Below are 19,399 nucleotides of genomic sequence, written 5' to 3'. Positions count from 1 at the left end.
CTAAGCAGCATTCACAGCCCATGACGCATGAGCTTCTGAGATGTGTGCATGCGTCTCCTTGGAACCACAGGACGAGTATAGCTGGGAGACAGACTATTCATCTTCCCCGTTCTTCCCGCTGATTAGTCCGCAAACACACACGCTAGTTAGAGTTGTTTTTCTTCAGGTACATGAACTTGGAGAGAACCCTCGGCTTTCTCCTAGCAGAAGAAACAGTCTCACCTCCTCAGCCCCTGAGGCCTGAGATTCAAAGAGCATCTGGAAAGGCACTGAATTGGGAGCTCGTGTTGAGTCCTCTCACGTCCTCTTTTCCTCTTCTCAGCATAGCTAGTGGTCGTCGTGGTTGCTGGCTTCACTCCTGGGCCCTCTCTGGACTGGTTTTATGATTCCAAAGCACTGACTTGGACCCAACGGAGTGTCTTGGCTGTCCTGTTTCAACTCTCTGCCCGTGTTGAGAAGGTGCTCTCTCTGTCTGACACTAAATGCTAACAGGTATTATATATCAAGTGCATGGCGTCCTGTGGCTCCTATGCTTCTGAGTAGCACCAGCAAAGGCTTCCCAGAAGAAAGGCATCTTCTCAGAGAAGAGTATACTGACCATTTAAAACTGTTGGTTTTCACCAGCCAGCCAGAAGCCCAAGCTCCTCGGGCTTATACCAGAGGCAACCAAGAGGCCAAGGTCTCTCAGTCCCTCCCTAGTGCTGCCCACGGGGTGCTGCCTTTTCAGAGCCTGGTCTCTCCATGCAAGTGGCAGGCCACCTGTTCTCTTGGGTCCTCTTGACCAAGCCCAAGAGTTGCTTGAAGCCAGTTCCCAGTTATGGGAGACCCTGGAACCATCCCTAACCAAATGACTGGTTGGTGCAGAGCCACATCTGGGAGTCAAACCAAGGTTGGAATCTAAACAATGGAGCTCATGCTGAGGTCCCCGGAACCAGAACTAGTAAGAGAGGTAGGTGCCAAAGCTACCTAGGTGAATATTGAGCAAGAACCAGGACACTCCTGCTAAATATAGTAGGTACCAAGCCTTAGTGACACCTAATTCTAAGAGAAAAATCATTTTAAGGACCAAACTGAAACAAATAAGGGCACCCTGACCTATTGTATCATAATCATGTAGAGTCGATGATGTAAATTACACCTGGCTAACCCCATCAATGTAGGTCACTGGATGATCATGTGACATGGCCATGGGGATTACTTAAGAGACAATATGTGGGATCTTAGATCTTGGATGGTGTTTAGATAACAGCCTCAAATCACTGAGGGCAACTAAGTGACTCTAAGTGACCGCGGAGTTTCTTCATAATAAACAGGGCTGTAAGATTATCTCAGTGGTGGGAAATACGAGACTCAGCCAAAGGACACCCAGCTCCGGTACCAGGGTTCTGGGCAATTGCCCACCCTAAACCTGCACCCTGGTTTCTGCTACAGACTCTCAATTGGAACCGAGATTAGAGTAAGGCAGTGGGAGAAGGTAGAAGTTAAGAGATACCACATGGAAAGGATACTGTGTTCAGTGAAACAGGGAGAGGTCTACTTGGCCCTTTCGGCAGGAAATCACGGCATCTTAAAGTTGAAATAGAGGGAAGGACCCTTGGGTCCGTGGAATCCAGCCTTCCACCCAGTGTTCAAGAAGTAGCTGTTGTCAAGTGGGGCCAGGAAGATGCATCATTCTGAACTTTGCCACCTCCCTTAGCACTGAGGCGAACAATGCTTTTTCCTGCACAGGACATGGACACCTCCCTTGGCCTTTCTCAGAGGAAGAGGGATATTACGTAGACAAAAAGACTTTAAGGAGGGAGGAGAGGTCAGGAATAGCATACTGTGGGAAAGTCAGAACTGCATGCCTGGAGAACTGGAGAATTGAATTTCCGCCTCTGCCTTCCCAGGCACTAGCTGCTGCTATTGTATTTTGAGTGTGTGGCTCTGTTACATGCACAACAGAGAAAGCTCACGGATAAGGAAGTTTTCCAACTTGCTGCTTTCCATGGTAATTGCTACACAGAGCATCTAGTACTCAGTTGTTGGCCGAGAAATGGGATTGCACACCAGGCTTGTTCAGGGAATAGAAGGGATGCCATGGGGTAGCGTAGAAAAACTCCACAGGTCTATTCGTTACAGTTCTCCCTCCTGAGTAGGGAAAAACACAGCTGTCCAACTCCTGTGTCTTTCTCCTTTCATGTCGAACACTTACTTTCTGATACTTCTGGTCACAAAATATGTATGGGTTTTCCCCCACCAAGCAATTCTCTGCAGCACCAGATGGGTGCCCTACAATTAACTCAGTTCTGATGCTATGTACCTGGAGGTAGTTTCAGATCCCACAGGTTAAGCGCTCAGTCCCACAAGGCTTCTCCCATCCTACATCAGATGCCGATTGCAAGTAGCAGGTCCCCAGGTTACCCACAACTTCTGTCTGAATTGGCTACAAATCAGAGATTCCCACATCGCCCTCCTTGGGTTCAGTTAACTTGTTAGAGTCACTCATGGAACTCAGGGAAATACTTAACGATTACCAGTTTGTTAAAGGATGTGAAAAAGAAGAAGATAAGTGAACAGCCAGATGGAAAGCTTTCTGTACCCCATACTTTTGGGATTTTTATGGACGCTTCGTCACATAGGCATGATCAATTATTAACTCCCATTTCCAACCCCTCTTGCCTCTCTGGGAAAGGGGGCAGTGGCTGAAAACTCCAAGCTTCTAATCATATCTTGGTCTTTCCAGCAACCAGCCGCCTTCCAGAAGCCATCCAGGACCCCAAACACAGTCAACTCCATAGAACAAAAGATGCTCCTTAGCACTCTTATCACTTAGGAATTTACCAGAGATTTAGGAGCTCTGTGTCAGGGACTGGGGACAGAGACCAAATATTAGAATAAGAGAAGACATTCAGATGGCCAACGGGTCCATGAAAAGATGCTCAACATCAGTTCACCGTCAGGAGAACACAAATCAAAACCATAATGAGATACCACCTCCAACCTGTTAGGATGGCTGTTATCAAAAAAACAAGAAATAACAAGTGTTGGCGAGGATGTGGAGAAATGGGAACCCTGGTGCCCTGTTGATTGGAATGTAAATTGGTGCAGCCACTGTGGAAAACAGTATGGAGTTTCCTCAAAAAAATAACAGTAGAACTACCACATGATCCACAAATCCCACTTCTGGGTATGTATCTGAAGGAAACAAAAACACTAACTCATAAAGATATATGCGCCCCCATGTTCATTGCAGCATTATTTACAATAGGCAAGTTATAGAGACAACCTACATGTCCATCAGTGGGTGAATGGATAATGAAATTGTGTTATATATACAATGGAAGATTGTTCAGCCATAAAAAAGATTGAAGTCTTGCTCTTTGCAACGTGGATGGACCTTGAGACCATTATGCTAAGTCAGACAGAGAAAGGCATACTGTATGATTTCTATGTGGAATCTTAAAAAAAAAAAAAAGCTAGATTATACGTACAGAGAACTGATATAAGTGGTTGGTGTGTTTCTGCCTCTGGCCATAGCCTCCAGGAGGTCAAGAACCATATCAATTTGTGTTCACCTTTATCGCTAGTTCCTAGTTAGGGTCCTGACATAGAGCAGGTACTCAATAAATATTTAACAAAAGCTACTTACTCCTTATCGCACACTTCCTATACACCAGTCGGCTTGTGCTTGTGCATTTCGTGCATTTATCCAAAAGCACACAGCTGGTACGTCCAGAACTGAAGTAGTCTGACTCGAGAGTGAATAAGTGAATGAATGACTCTCTTGGAGCTCAGTGTGTAAAATTGGAAGGCACCAGCAGCCCCACAGAATGACAGTGAGGTTTGGATGACAGATTTGTGAAATGTGCTAACCGAGCCCAGATCGAGGCTCGTCAGATGGGACTTGTTTTTGCTACGTCAGCACAGAATGGCCCAAAGTGAAGGCCTTGGGGGTGGCTCTGGCATCCCCATGGTGGCGTGAGGGACCAGGAACTTAGTTTGCCCTTCTGATGGGGGAGAATGGTGATTGGGCTGTGTCCAGCTTTAGAGGTTCTTGAAGGAGTTGAAGACTGCTCTAGAAATTGTCAGACCCCCCACACTGTCACGTGACACTTGAGAACAGAAGATAGGGAAGGCAGACAGAGGGAGTGGGAAAGAAGCTTTTTGCACAAAGGATTGTTAAGCTGCCAAAGAAGCCACAGACCTAAGGCCGCAGTAGTGACGCATAGCGCCTGCGAGGGACAGTTTTCACCTTGAAGCACTTTGACTAACCCTCCTGACATCCTAATTACCATCTTGCGATAGGAAACCAGATGCGGAAGGTGTATGTGGGTAGCACACGCCTGACCGGCCCATCCCTCTGGTGGAATATCACAGACTGGGTTCCAGTTCTAAACCCTCCTCCCAGTCTGTGTCCACAGCACTGCCCAGTGATTTGGTCTCTCTGGACCCCAGGATCCTCACCCATCTTTAATGGGGAGAGGTATCGAACCTGCCTCTTGGGTTTTATTCTGCCTGCGTGAATCATCTGAGAGGAACACAGGAAGCCTGGTCCGCGGCATGCCCTGGGCAGCTGGCAGCTCTAACTAGATACTCCTGGGATGTTGTAAATCCCCAGAATGCTGGAGTGGGGTCCTGCTTTGATCTTCCTGGTTCTGGCACCTTTTCTGTGCAGTTTCCCTTTCATGAGCTCTTAGGCGGGGAGGGGGAGGTGACACCTCTGAGTGCCAAAATCCCAGGTTTGAAGTCTTACGTAGTCTTCTTTGGGGGATTTTGTGTTTACTTAAACCTCTTCAATACAGCCCTTCAAAAGGAGAAATCCTTCCCCGAGGCCATTTCTTTGGAAATTTTCCCTAAAGGACTCCATATTCAAGGGTTCTTGAGCTGAGCTGCAGCGATAAAGAAATGTCAGGTGTTTAAGCTGTCTGAGGCAAGGCTCATGGCTCCATTCCACGTGAATTGTTCCTTCTGTTGTAAGAGAAGGCCGGGCTCCTGCTCTCTCTCCCTGCCCCGCTAGTTGCTGGCAGGAGGCACCCACTCCCCCTCAGCTGGCTTAGGCCAGGCTGGTCCCTCCTGCACCACCACCACCACCGTGTGTGGTATATGATGTCACACCCCACCCCCACCCTCCGTGGGCAGCAGTTCCATTTCTGTTGACAAGCATTGTGAATTGGTGCACTGGCACCAAAGCAGTACCTTCCCTGCCTCCTGACCAATAATGGGCCTGTTGCCTCACGTGTGAAACTCGTAGGGGACAGGCGCAGGGCAGGGAGGAACTTCAACTCCAAATAGTTTCAGGCACTTGGAAGTTACACCGACTTCCCACAGGACGGATCACATTAGTTGAGTGTTCACAATGAAGAGGAGTGTGGTAGGGGTGGGGGATTCTACCATTTACTTGTGGAACCGCTGAGAAAATATCCTTGACATTGAAATAGAGTCAGAGGACCTTAGGTGCTCTGCTAGAAGTCTCTTCACTATTTAACCAAGTCTGGGATCATAATTAAAGGTGGTTCCGAATAAAGGCAGAAATTCTCAGGGCTGGCATGAACCTCATCCAAGAGAAAGCAACTAGACACCAGAGGGAATGTAATCAGGCCCCAAGAAGGGGAAGGCTGATGTCAGGAGTACCTCACAGGGACATTTGTTTAGAGAACTGGGTGTGGTGCTTCCCACGTGGTTAAAAGGTTTCCATTTTGTGCAAAAGGATGCGTCAGGATGACTGGCAGACTCCGCAGTAGGTGCGGTTTGCAGTGGGTGTTGGGCGTTGGCAGTGTCCTGTGGCAGGGTTCCCGGTGCCCGTGTAGACCAGTGGACGACTCCCCTGGCCGTGAGGACCGGCAGCTGTGGGTGAAGAGAGCTGGGTAGAGGCAATGGGGAGTGGTGGGGACTGAGGCAAATCTGAGCACACATACCCAGTCTGAGCTGCTCTGCATAGCCACTGCCATGTGTGGATGCAATTTAAAAATCCAGCTTTACATGTAAACTGCACCGAATTGTAAAACACCACATGGGCCCAACCACCTGTCCCTGTGTGTGCCATGGCCTCGTGCCTACTGATTGAGGTTTAGCCACAGTGTTCTCTGTAATTCTCAGCCCACTGTGTGAGGAGACCGTTGCTGGGTACTAGCCACCCGTTTTACAGCTAAGAAAGAACACAAGGGTCTATGTAGGTCCGGCTCCAAAGCCCCCCCTTGTTTATACGAGCTTTCCCAAACTGTTCCTGTAAAATCCCATAGCGCTGCTTTTGCCTGTTTTATATTTGGAATTTGGGGGGAGGCTATATTTGAAAGGAGGGTTTCCATCCCTGAAAAAGCAGGCAGAACTTAGAAGCCCAAGGCATAGTGTGCCGTCCGCTTATTTTCATGTTCCTGGAAGGGCATGTGCTCATCTCACCTCTCCCACTGCCGAGCATGCTGGGAATTTTGTCACCTGCGTAGACCAAGTGCTTTTTCTGATTAGCAGATATCCCCTTAGTGAAGGTGTGAGTTAAAGGCTGAGGACAGGTGCCTCACACGACCTTGCGGCTCCTGAAGGTGAGCCCAGGAATGGATTGTGTGGCACCGATTTTGTAGATGGGCGTTTTATCAGGGGTCCTGACTAAAGAGCAAAATGCCTTCTCTCATTTCATCAGTGAAATTCGAGGCCTGGTCCTGCCCTGGAGGTCTTGCAGCTCAGTCAGAGGGACAGGCATGGACTGGCGATGTGATTGGCTCTTGGGGCTGGGGGGCACAGCAGCTCTGGGAACAGAAACCCCAGGGGGGGCATCGTGATGCTGAAGTCGGCTTCCTGCAGGCTAGCGTGGGGGCTGCCAGAGACAAGGAAGCGAGGAGCAGAGTGGGAAGCCGTGACGTTGGAGACTTGGAAGGGGGTCACGTCATACAGGACCTGTGGACCAGGATAAAGAAGGAATTTATTCCATGCAACCAGCATGCCCTTCAGCCAATATTTATTGTGAGCCCTGTGTGCGCCAGGTTCTGTTTTAGCACCAAGGAAAATGTATCAAACAAGACAGAAAAGGTACCAACCTCATGGAGCTGACATTTCTAGTGGGGGAGTGAGATCATGTATTAGAGATAGTCAGTGAAATCAGTGATGTAATTCCACATGGCACTACATGCGAGGAAGGATCTCAGCTCTGTGGAGGGGTGGGCCTCTTAGGTTGTCGTAAGGGCAGAATTCAGTGCGAAGAATACCAGTGCAGTCGGTGAACATGTTTCAGATAACGGTTCACCTCCCCTTTGTCTTCTAGGCCTGGGACCAGCAAACTCACCCACCACCACTTTTTGTACATCCACAAGCTGGGAACGGTGTTTTATATTTTAAACAGTTGAAAAACCTCAGAAGCAGTGGAATATTTAATAACACATGAATAGCCTATGAAATTGACAGGTCGTGTCCAGGAGGAGTTTTCCTGGAGTACAGCCACAGTCGTCTGCTTACATCACCTAGGCTGCTCCTGTGCTTCGAGGCAGAGTTGTGTATTTGTGACAGAGACTGGCTGGCCCTCAAAACAGAAAATATTAACTACCTGCCCTTTCACTGAAAAAGTTTGCCATCCCCTGTAGGTCCTCCTCGTACTCTGCAGATGCCTTCTCCAAATCTGGCCCAGACAGCCCCTCCCTCTCAAGCAGGAGGGAGATGAAGAAGAGAAGAGAAATTTCTCTTCTGTCTGCTCATCCCACAGGCCCGGATGCCTCACAGGCCTGGGCCTGGCTCCTTAGTCTGCAGATCCCTGGCTGCAGCTCTGATGTGTAGTGTGGGACAAGAGTGGTTCTTTGGGGACACCTTGGTTACTGAATTCCTGTCCTGGTAGGTGGTCCTCTTAGAGGGAGGCCAGACCTGACTTCTATGTGAGCTTATCTCAGTATTTTCCAGGACATTGAGAGTGGGATTCTCTATTGTCATTCAAAACAGTGATGCCAAGCTCCATTATTTGACAAGGGAATATTTCCATGAGTATATTTCCATTATTGAGTAAAACAACAGCAAAAATAAAACACTCAGTTACAGTGCCGTAATGCCTCCATCCTATCCATCCCATTTACATCAAATTGTACGTATGTGCTTTTACGTGTGTAGGAAGAGCTATCTGGATGTCAACTCCCCAGAAAGTAAACAATAGTTATCTCTGGGTACTGGAATTTGGGGTGATTTCTTTAACTTCTTTTTTTGTATTACTTGGGTTTCTTTTTTTTAAAAAAAAACAAAACATTAACATGAATCATCTTAATCCGCAAAGAAAAATCCAGCTATTTTAATTGCAAAGAATAAATAAGAAGAATGGCTGCTTCCGTGTGTGGGTGATAAGAATTATTTATGTGGTTATGATGTAACTGTTAGAGATACATGCCTCCAGCTCACAGAAACATCCATACAGCTCACCACTAATTGGAGCAGGGAAGCGATGGCTTTAGAATAAGGGAGATAAATAAGAATCTGGTAGGAGGTGAGAAAATATGTAGAAGTCAGGAAATCTGACATGGTCATCATTGTGAGGGATGGAAGCTTCCCAATATATAAACCTCTTTGGTTCGTTATTGGCATTTGGAAAGATGGGGGTGTCGATCTTTCCTGACTTGCCCCCTTCCTGTCTTGAGAAACTGGAAGCCAGTTAAGTTGGGCGTCTTATTAATAACACGGTATGTTAGCATCACCTAGTGTGCACACTCTGTCATTTCACCCCCCACATCTCCCTGCAGACTCTTTGTTTGATGTCCTTGCTCTGGTGGCATGTGTGCGGCAAGCAGCGAGATGCCTCCCGGGGTTCTTCAGGGCAGTGGGAATGCTTCATTAATTTATCCCTTCCTTCCTGTCTGAGTCGCACAAAGCGAATCTCTCCGACTGCATCGTGATTTGGCAGTTGAAGAGCAAAAGGATGCCTCCCTGTCAAAACCAATCTCCTCTTTTCTCCAGCTGTCTGCTCCTTAAAGCAGGGAGGCCATCCTGCTCTCCGGGGCTGCCTCGGGCTGCCTCGCGCTTGGGGCTCTGGGGGAGTCTGGCCATGGAGGGCTCCTGGGAGACACCAAACCAACCAGGGTCCTGTGGCGCATCTCCTCCAGTGGTGCTCACCTTCTGCGCTCAAAACCTGAGTGTCGTCCTCACTGCCTCTCCCTCCCTCAGGCCCCTCTTTGGACAGCACATCACCAGGCCTCTGGGTTTCACCTCTGGCTACTCCCTCGAGAACCTGCCTTTCTGCACTCTCCCCCTGGTCTATAGGCAACTGGCCATCGGCAGCACCTCCTCCCGGGCGCCCTCCTCCACTCCTGGTCCTCCAGGTTCTTCTGTGCTCAACTGAAGCACCAGGGGTCTTTGTAAAGCACACCCTCCATGTGTCGTGCTCTGCTTCAGATCTTCCCAGTGGCTTCTGAGTGCTCTTACGATAAAGGCCAGAACGTTCATCTGGGCTAATAACTATTTCCTCCCGCTGCAGCTATCCCCCGTCCTGTGGTTCTTTGGCCTGCCCTCTCCTTCTTCCCCTGACGCCCACCCAGTTAATCGCCACTCAGCTCTCAGGTGTGCCTTCCTCACAGAGTCTTCCCCGGGCCCCATAGCCTGAGTCAAAGCCTCCTGTGATGTGCTTGGGAACTGTCTCATACCTGTCCTCCCCTCCCTCTGTCCCATCCAGGGTGTAATGCCAGTGCCACGTATGTGACTCTTTGGTGAATCCCCAGCTCCCCATTTAGACCAGTAGTTCTTAACCGGGGATGATTGCCCCCCACCGTGGGACATTTGGCATTAACTGGGGACATTATTGGTTGTTATAATCTGGAGGGAGGTGTGCTACTGACATGCAGTGGATGAAGGCCAGGGACGCTGCTGAACACCTGCAACACACGAGACAGCCCCCCAAGAGCAAAGACTAGTCTGGCCCACGAAGTCAGTAGTAGTGAGGCGGAGAAATGCTGCTTCAAACTCTAAGCCCCATGGAGGCAGGAACCACAGCCACTGAGAAAGAGCACGTTTGGAGGCTAAAATGTCGCTTTAAAGGCCGATGTGATATTCTCAACCCTTTTATAGGGGCTTAACTGCCATGCCTACTTCAAAGCTGCCAGCCACATGGAATAAATAAAAAGAGGGTCAGCCTGACTTTTCCTTGTGCCCCCCAGCAGGATAATTATCCACGGTCCTTCTGCTCCAGAGAGAGGCATCCCTTTTTTTGTGTATGTGCCTGTGCTGTAAACGTATTTAAAGTCTCATTTTAGATTTTATTTGTTTATCCTCTGCTTTATTCACAATAAAATTTTATCCACAATTGTAGTTTGTTGGGATACCCCACAGGTCAAATAGACTGGCTTCTAGAAAAGCTTCATCAAGAAAGAAAGGCCAGATGCTTATTCGAGGTTGAAAAAGGATTTATTACAACTAAATGCAACCAAACGCAAGCGATAAGGGGGAAAACAGCTATAAACAATCCGTCAGAGACAGTTGGGGAAATTTGATTCTGGACTGTGTATCAGATAGAGTTATTGAATTAATGTTTATTTTCTTAGGTGTGGTAACGGTATTAGGGTTATTGTCTTAGCTCAGGCTGCTATAACAAACTACCGTAGACTGGGTGGCTTATAAACAACAGGAATTTATTTTTCACAGTCCTGGAGGCTGGGAAGTCCAAGATAAGGGCACTGGCAGATTCACCGTCTGGTGAGCCCACTTCCTGGTTCCTGAGGCCACCTCCTGTCTGTCCTCATGTGGCAGAAGGAGCCAGGGAGCTCTGTGGAGTCTCTCTTTCAAGGGCACTAATCCTGTTCACGAGGGCTCCATCCTCATGATCTGAACCATGACATTCGGGATTAGGTTTCCACATAAAAATCTGGGGGGTGGGAGAGCAAAGCCTTCAGCCTATTGCAATCATATAGGAGAATGTCCTTCTTCTTAGGAGATGCAGGCCAGGGTATTCAGGAGTGATGTGTCAGGATTTCCACAACTTGCTTATGATGATTTAGCAGGGAAACGGCGCACGCGCACGTGTGTGTAGAAAGACAGAGAGGGGAGAACAGATGCGGTACAATGCTCATAGTACGCGTATTTGGGTGAAGGGAATATGGTGCCTCCTCTACTGCTGTGCCATCTTTTCCAGGTTAGCCTCCTTCAGCAAGCAGGGCAGGGGAGTGAGTGGTATGTTGGGCCGCAGGCCCCCTGAGCGTGGCCGTTTGTGTCTTCAGTTTGCAGCTCTCCGCCCATCCATATGAAGGTGCAGCCTCTGAACCAGACAGCACTGCAAGTGTCCTGGAGCCAGCCTGAGACCATCTACCACCCCCCCATCATGAACTACATGATCTCCTACAGCTGGACAAAGAACGAGGACGAAAAGGAGAAGACGTTCACAAAGGACAGCGACAAAGACCTGGTAAAACCTTTCTGTTCCCAGTCAGGGCCGCTGCTGTCCTTGCGGTTGTGAGAAGGGTCCTTCCGCGTCTCTGCCTGGCACCGCAGGTGGCTTTATCTGTGTCACCCCAGCCTCGCGCTGCCTCCTGAGGGCTGGCACTGCCACGGGCTCTGCTGCGGCCTGTCGCTACCACTGTGAGCTGTGGCCAGTGTCTGCTGGGGCGCCATCCCCCCCTCACGTGTTCAACCGGCCAGTGCCACAGGAGAAGCTAGTTAATTTCTTTATAATTAATAATTAGGCCCATCAAAAGTGACTCCTTTTTCTTTCGTGGTTACAAAAACAGAAAGCTTCTGTTGAGCCCTTTTCATCTGATAGGGTCGTTAGAAATAGTAAATGTTGCGTGAATGTACCACAGCTCTGACACGTGTCCCGCACTATATATAAGTACTGGCTCTCATGATCACAGTGAATCCTCCTCCCCATCTTCCTTCCTGCTGTCGTCACCACCACCAGGCAGCTGTCCACAGTCCCCACCACTCCCTTGTCACATTCCATCTGCCTCACCCTTGCCTACCTGCTGGATCCTGTGGCCACGTAGTTTGTAACCGCTGTTCTCAGACTCTCAGACACTGTCAATATCTGACCTCACTTTGAGCTGTACATGCCCAAGTCCACATCTCATCTTAAAATTTGCATAAATATTTAGTGGCCAACACCCAATGAAGCCCTTCAGAACAGATGTTTGTAGAAGCCATCTTCTTCCCCTGGAAAAGCAAACCCTCCAACAAGCACTAGCCTTTCCGTCCTTGTGTAGAAACTCAATGTGACACATTTGGGTTTGAAAGCCCTTGCTTTTATATGTAATCAAAGGAAGGCTTTAGAATAATGAAATCCATAATTGTATATGCCCGTGAAAAGTGCAATCGCACTGAGTGGGATTCTTAATGACTGTTATCACTTTGTTTTTTTCTCCCAATACAGAGTCCTCGGAGCCCATTCAATCAGTTACAGAATACTTTTCATATTTCTTTAGATGAAGATTCTTTTACTTCATTTCCATTTATATTTTCAATTTCCCCACTAGACATTGTTATCTGGGTCATATTAGGGAGTGATGAGCTTCGTGAAATCAGAGAGGAATCTATTGAAATAACCCAAGGTTATGATGTATTTTAACCTTTCTGTTGTCACTACTGGGAGTCCGTAAGGGATTTTTCTCTTTCTGAAGTAAAGATGGCTTGCATTAATCAGCAGAAACTATGTAGGTGCTTAGGCGGTTTCTTGTTCTAAGTGGAAAATAATTAAACATGCAAAGATGAATAGATAGGGGATTGGAGTGAATTCTAATAAATCCCTGCATAGATTCAGGGAAGATTTTGCTCTGAACAGAAGATGGGGTCAGAGGTATAGAGAATGAGGCATAAATTAGTCTCAGAGAAAGAGAGAGATGTAGAGAAAAACCTGCTTTGACAGCAAGTTCTTTTTAATAAGAATTTCTGGGGGTGGGTAGTTTCTTTGGGACACACAAAATTAATTTTCTTAATTCCTCAAGAAGTCAAGCCGCTGACTTAGTGGCAACAAAGCTGTTCTCTTAACATTGCAGCCCAGAACCGAAAAGTAATAATTTACGTTGGTGCAGAATTTTCCAATTTGCATGCCTTGTCCACATCCTCCCTGCAAACCTGTAGGGCAGATGTTACTACTACGTCCTCCAAAAGAGATAAATGAGGCTTTAAGTGAAATAATGTGACCCCAACCTACTGCTCTCTCCAGGAAGCAGTTTTCTAGGCAATGGTAGCAGGTGTGGCCACAATAACATTTTAATGCCTGGTCAGAGGTTTTCAATAGCTGCATTGGGAAAACCCACTCAGCGGTTAAGCTCCCAGAGCTGCTTTTTATACTTGGCCCAGAATACACATTTCTATGACAAGACATTTCATCCATTAGAGAAGTCTTTGAAATCAGTTGCTTTTGTTGCTTGAGTCTTCACAAAGCAAACGTTGTCTGCTTTCTTAGGTAGTTGCTGTTTTCTCATTTTTAAAGGCTCTTGGAATAAAGCTTTGAGGAATAGGGACCTGGATTTGTCAGGTGTCAGATGACTGGGGACTGGCAAATGTTTTCTAGAAAGGACCAGATAGTAAAGATTTTAGGCTTTATGGGACATGAGTCCTCTGTGGCAACAATTCAGCCCTACCATAGTAGGGTGAACGCTGCCGTAGACAACATGTAAATGAATGGGCCTGGCTGTGTGCCAATAAAACTTTATTTATAAAAACAGACAGGGGGAGGAGTTGGCCTGGGAGCTGGAGCTTGCCAGCCCCTGTGTTAGACCAGAGGCGTTCTTCCTGTTGCATTGTGTGGACTACCGATGAACAAACTTTGCCTGGGCTTTGCTACCTAGCTTTCCCAAGAACCCTGTGAGATAGCTGTTCCTCTCCCCACCTTACTGTTGAAGGTAGCAGAGGACAAAGACATCCAGCAATGGGCTCAGCATCACAGCTGATGAATGGGGTGACAAGGCTAGATCTCACGTCGTCTGACCTCTAGCCAGATGCCCTTCCTGCATCGTGCCCCATAATATCCATGGTCTCGATACAATGAGACCTTTAAACTGCGAAGAATCTGACATGCAGAGATTTTGTTGCTGATATTATAAACTCTGCCTGGCTCTGGAAATACAGTGCACTTGATAATTCTAGAGGCCATCTAGGGTAAATAATTACAGTTTATAAGGTACAGTAGCTATGAAAGAAGTCCAAACCCTGTGAGTATAGAAGGGGTTGAAGATACAGCCCAAGCCATAGTAAAAACTTCGAGTCAAGACTGATTGTTATGTCTTATATACTGCACATTTCAGTGTTGAGAACAGATTCCTAAGCAAGGTTCTTTCTGGCCGCTCTCTCCTTTCAAAGCAAGCCTTTGGTCAGTGTGGAAGTATCCTGTCTGTCAGGCTGTGATGTGACACCTAGAAATCTAAAGTAATACAGAGCATTCCTCTAGGTTTGGCTTTAGAGGGTAAGTGTGTACAGGCCCTCAGACCAACTCACTGGCCTTTCTTTCTCCACCTACAGAAAGCTACCATTAGCCATGTCTCACCCGATAGCCTTTACCTGTTTCGTGTCCAGGCTGTGTGTCGGAACGACATGCGCAGCGACTTCAGTCAGACGATGCTCTTTCAAGGTGAGGCGCTTTTTCCTTCTCGTCCGCCCTGGAGTGCCCCTGAGCCCCCTCCTTCAGGCGTTGTCCTTTTCTTGTCACGATGCTTGAACAAAAGAAAACAAGCCTGGTCTAAGAATCAGTGTGGGGTTTTAAATCACACCTGAAAAGCCTCAGGAATTTAGGCCTGTCTTTTAGGTTGGGGTTTTCATAGGCCCGAAGAGGAAAAGAAGAACAAAGTGTTGATTTTATCATTGTTATTGTTATTTTCCATCGGTGGAGAACCAAGTATTTGTCTAATGCCGAGTCCGATCACAAAATCACCTCCTAGCTGTGTTGTGGAATGTCCTCTTGTATTTCTAGATGATTCCAGAACTAGAGCCCAGATAGATACCATTCACTCCCCCCCCCCCAGCTGGCAAGCCATACAGGCAGCCCCCTGTTCACGGTATCCTTGAACTTCTTGAGAAATAGATATATGTTCCTCCTGATTTGGGGTCTAGTAGAAAAGTTCTAGGGCCAGGACTAGTGAGGCGAGAGAGGCATTTGTCTTGGTGCAAAAATTAAAGAGGCATCAAAAAAAACCTCAGTAATTGAGTTAAGTAATATTTTAATGGAATGTTTTTAGAAGCAAAATCAGTTTTAAAAAATCATAAACAAAATATCAGAATTCTAAATAAAGACAGGATCTCCTCTGTTCTACTTGCTCTAGCCTGACCCTAGTCCTAGTTCCAACAAAACTTTATTTGCAAAACTGGGCCGCCAGCCTGCGGGCCATAGTTGTACACTTGGTTTTGTGACGTGTGCAGTCCAGCATGGAGGGTGAGACCAGGGCCTCGGGCTTCACTATGCCAGTCCGGTCCTCCCTGATGGGTCATCAGTTTCAGAGAAACCGACATATCAGGCCAGTGGTTTCTAGCCTTTTTGAGTCATGTATCTGATGAAAGCTGTTCCCTAGAAAATGCCAAAATCGTGCATACAGTTTCAGGGCACTGTAGGCCTTGGACCAGCAGCAGAAGCATCGTCCGGAAGCCTGTGAGAAATGCACATTCATGGGCCCCTCCCAGATCAATTGCCTCAGAATCTCTGAGGGCAGGGCCCAGGAATCTGAGTTTCAACCAGATGGCCCAGGTGATTGGCATGCCCATTAAAGACTGAGAAGTCCTGGGTTAGAGATGGGGCCCTGGAATTTGGGGTGGGGGTAGGGTCCCAAGTTTGAGTCCTGGTTGCACTTAGTATCTCTGCAGCTCTGAGAATGTTTATTAACCTTTCTAAGCTGCACTTTCACAGTCCAAAATGTGGTCATACTAACAGTAGCGACCTCACAGGGACCTTATAGAATGACATGGGGTGGTGCATGTGAAATAATTCACATAGTGTCTGGTACCGACTATAAATAGCCCCTTACTATTAGGTTTGATATAAAAACTAATAAATGATGAACCCAGAGTAAAAAGCCCTCCAGCCTCCAGGGATCCCTTCTGGCTTTACAATTTTGCATTTTAAATGTTCTTTGCTAATGTTCACATTATCTCATCCTTCCTTTTAAACGAATTGAAATTAGCATGACTGTATCTTTTTCACAAATAAATCACTGCTCGGGTGTCTACTACCTGTGCCCTGAATGTATTGGCCCCTTTGCCTGGATTGAGGAGGGACTGTGGTCGAGGCCAGGTCTGCAATGGCCCAGGGTAGAGAGAACAGGAGGCCAGAGTAGGTGCTTGCTGAGGCCGGGGCCCTGGAACTTAGGCCACATAAATCATGATTAGGCCTCCCATGTGCTCCAAGAGCCTGGAATCTGCAGAACTGCCTTTCCTGATTAATAGGCTCCCTGAGCTTGCTGGTTTCTGCATGGACTTTGAAAAATTAAATGTTTGTAATGTAATATAATTCAAAAAGGCCTTGTCCGCCATAAATTCTAAGCACGGCCTATTTAACATGTCTGATCACAGTGACTTGTTGAAAATGGCTGGTGTTTCCTTTGTCCACAGACTTTCTTTGCTCGGGGTGGACATGAGTTTGCTCTTGAGTATGTCGGCCTTTCTCCCCAGGTGTTGACAAAGGGGTGTGGGCCCTTCAGGCCTCCCTGCAGTGGCTTTAGCATCTGCCCTGCAGCATCCAGTGGGCAGTGTAAAAACTAAATCTCATTCGAGGTAAGCTATCATACCTGTCTGGTGAGCCAAGTAGGAGTTTATGAGCAGTAGAAGCCAGTGTACAAAATGGACCCACTATTGGCCTTACGTTGTAAAAAGGGAAAGGAGAAAAGCTTACAGAATTTCACAGAAGTCTTATAGGGAACAATTAGGTTTCCCAGTGATAAAGTTTACGTCTGGTTTGGGAGCATGAGCAAGTCACATGGAATATTCACCTTATCATTGTAAATATACCAATGTTTACGTTCTCTGTAACACAGCAATAAATATGTTGCATTTACCTTACTGCGCTAAATATAATGATAGTGATAACAGCAACCAGAATCTATAGGATGGATCACAGTTACTGAGCATTTGCCCATAAGTTATTGCGTCTGACCTCGTGGCAGTTTGTAATATAGGTGTTATCTTAACAGATGGGCAAATGCTCTTCGGGGCACTTGAATAACTTGTGAAAAATCACATGGCTACTAAGCAGAGTTTGGATTTCTTATTCCAAAGCCCAGTCATTTATACACAGCAATGGACCACCTCCAAAGAGTAAATTTTACCCACATCCCCCAGTCTCCCACAGAGGGATAAAAATATTCATTACTAAGTGTTCAAAGCCTTTTTGCAACTCTTAACAATCAAGGAAAATGGCAGTTTTTGAGCTTTTTCTTTCAGCAACAGCCACATTAGGCAGCGTGGTAAAGCTGACGGATCCTCTATCAAAATGGTTTAAAGTAAAAAACAGTGAAATACATAGGACAGGAAACTAGTTATGTTCAGATACAGTTGTCAAAATATTTTAAACAAATAAATTTGGAATGTAGTAATATGTGTGCTTTTTTATTAAAGTATTAAATGACAAGCGGTGGGTCTGTTAGCTACTGTGATTTCTGAGTAATGATGAACAGAAATGATATTCCAAAATAGCTACAACTGTAAGGCAGTATGAAAAGAACTGTTTTCCATCAGAGACAAAGTCCCAGGGCCTATTAATGCAGCTGAGATTGTTACTTGTGTTCATGGTGGATGGAAGGGTTACATCTCAGTGAGAGTTTAGTGACAGACAGTGCGGTGTCATTTTTTCCCTGTCCCTGAATTCCATTCGGCCCACTGACCCAGGTTAAGCACTCCTGACCTGAAAGTTCCTGTAGAAACTTCCTAGTCACCACAGCCAGAACTGACCCTGCTGAAAATTGTTCAAGATTAATGACAACAGGCATGCTGATGGGAGTGGCTGTTTCGTGTGTTGGTCTTAATTAGAGCCTTTTATAAAGGGCAGGTAAAGCAGGTCTCCTGGGAGGGAACCTTTTTTCCTGCCTTAACAAAGGGAGGTGCATATACCTGTCTGAAGCAGTGCAATTTTAATCCCAGAGCAACTAAATGATGGTAGGAGATTGTTTTTAGTCCCAGGCAAGAGCTGTTGGCTTCCTAGGCTGCCTCATTTGATCTGGTTGTTATTGATTTCTAGATGGGTCTGTTCTCCACATTTGTCTGTCTGCACATTTCAGTTTCCAGCTATGCAAAATGAATCCATGGTTAGGTCAGGGGTTCCAAATTCGGGTTCCCCTGAGGCCAGGCAGAGAACATGTACAAACGAGGGGAGGCCTGTCGGTAGGCAATTGAGATCACGTGCCCACTGAAAGGGGGTAACAAACATTAAGCCCCAGCCAAATGTTGTCCTGCAGGAAGGTGAGCTTGGTCTTGCCAAATATTATGATTTTTTTTTTTCAGGACAAGTAGGAAATTGGGATTTTTAGGTAAAAACTACTGTTTGTAATGTTTACAAAGCTACCCCTTACAATGGCAGCAAATTGTTTTTAAAATAGCTTGCAGGCCAAACAAAAATTATGTCGGTCACTTGCCACTTCTAGTTTAGATAAATACAACAACAGGTACAAATGTTATTTATTTTGGTATTTAGCATTTTTGCTTATTTTTCAGTGTCATGTATATACAGGAAGGAAACGCTTAGTTTATATTGCACTATTGGTTCTTGAGATAATGACAAAGAAGCACTTTGACATATATATATTTAAGATATACTATTTAGCATTATTCACAGCGAAAAGGTGGAAACATCCCAATCATCCATCAATAATGAATGGGTAATGTGGTATACATACAATGGGATATTATTCAGCCTTAAAAAGGAGGGTAATTCTGACACAAGCTAGGCATGGTTGAACCTTGAGGACATTATGCTAAGTGAAGTAAGCCAGTTACAAAAAGACAAATGTACTGGGGGAACCAAAAAAATGTATACACAGTTTAAGATACAGTATCTATGTTTTACTTTTCGAAGTTGAATTGAGTTACGTAGCAACATGTCGTATGACAGTTTGCCCAAAAGATGGCGTTCATCAAATGAAGGCTTGCGTCGTTCATTGTATTACAATTTTTATACGGTTTTCTCCTTTCTTAAAAATGTGTGTACATGTTTTTGGCACCCTCTGTGTATGATTCCAGTTATATGAGACACCTACAGTAGTCACTTATCGAAACAGAAAGTACAGTGGTGGTGGTTGGGCGGAGAGGAGGGACGACGAGGACTTGTTTAATGGGTGCAGGTGAAAAAGTTCTAGAGCTCCGTTACACAATAGTGTGAATATACTTAACACTATTGAGCTGTATATTGAAAAGCAGTTAAGATCCGTACGTTTCCTATTACGTGTATTTTACCACAATTGAACATGTTTCTAAAGCTATGTTGTTTAATGACATGGGTGAACGGAACTGCAGGAAGGAACAAGCACCAAGAAGAATAATGTGTGGTTAACAGAAAAGAATT

General features: G+C 46.3%; 1 protein-coding gene across 4 annotated transcripts in view; it reads left to right on the top strand.

The window, feature by feature from the left end:
- The window catches only part of PTPRG (protein tyrosine phosphatase receptor type G), a 705,739-nt gene that overhangs the window by 589,743 nt on the left and 96,597 nt on the right, over positions 1-19,399 (top strand). For all 4 annotated transcript variants that reach the window (XM_081072430.1, XM_081072431.1, XM_081072429.1 and 1 more), the window contains exons 9-10: positions 11,148-11,332; positions 14,383-14,491. In XM_081072430.1, the coding sequence (XP_080928556.1) occupies positions 11,148-11,332; positions 14,383-14,491 (294 nt within the window). The remainder of the gene's footprint in view (positions 1-11,147; positions 11,333-14,382; positions 14,492-19,399) is intronic.

The sequence above is a fragment of the Rhinolophus hipposideros genome, assembly GCF_964194185.1.
Source record: "Rhinolophus hipposideros genome assembly, chromosome: 14".
Classification (NCBI taxonomy): domain Eukaryota; kingdom Metazoa; phylum Chordata; class Mammalia; order Chiroptera; family Rhinolophidae; genus Rhinolophus; species Rhinolophus hipposideros.
Note: the sequence above shows the minus strand (reverse complement) of the source record. Positions and strands in the feature narration are given on the sequence as shown.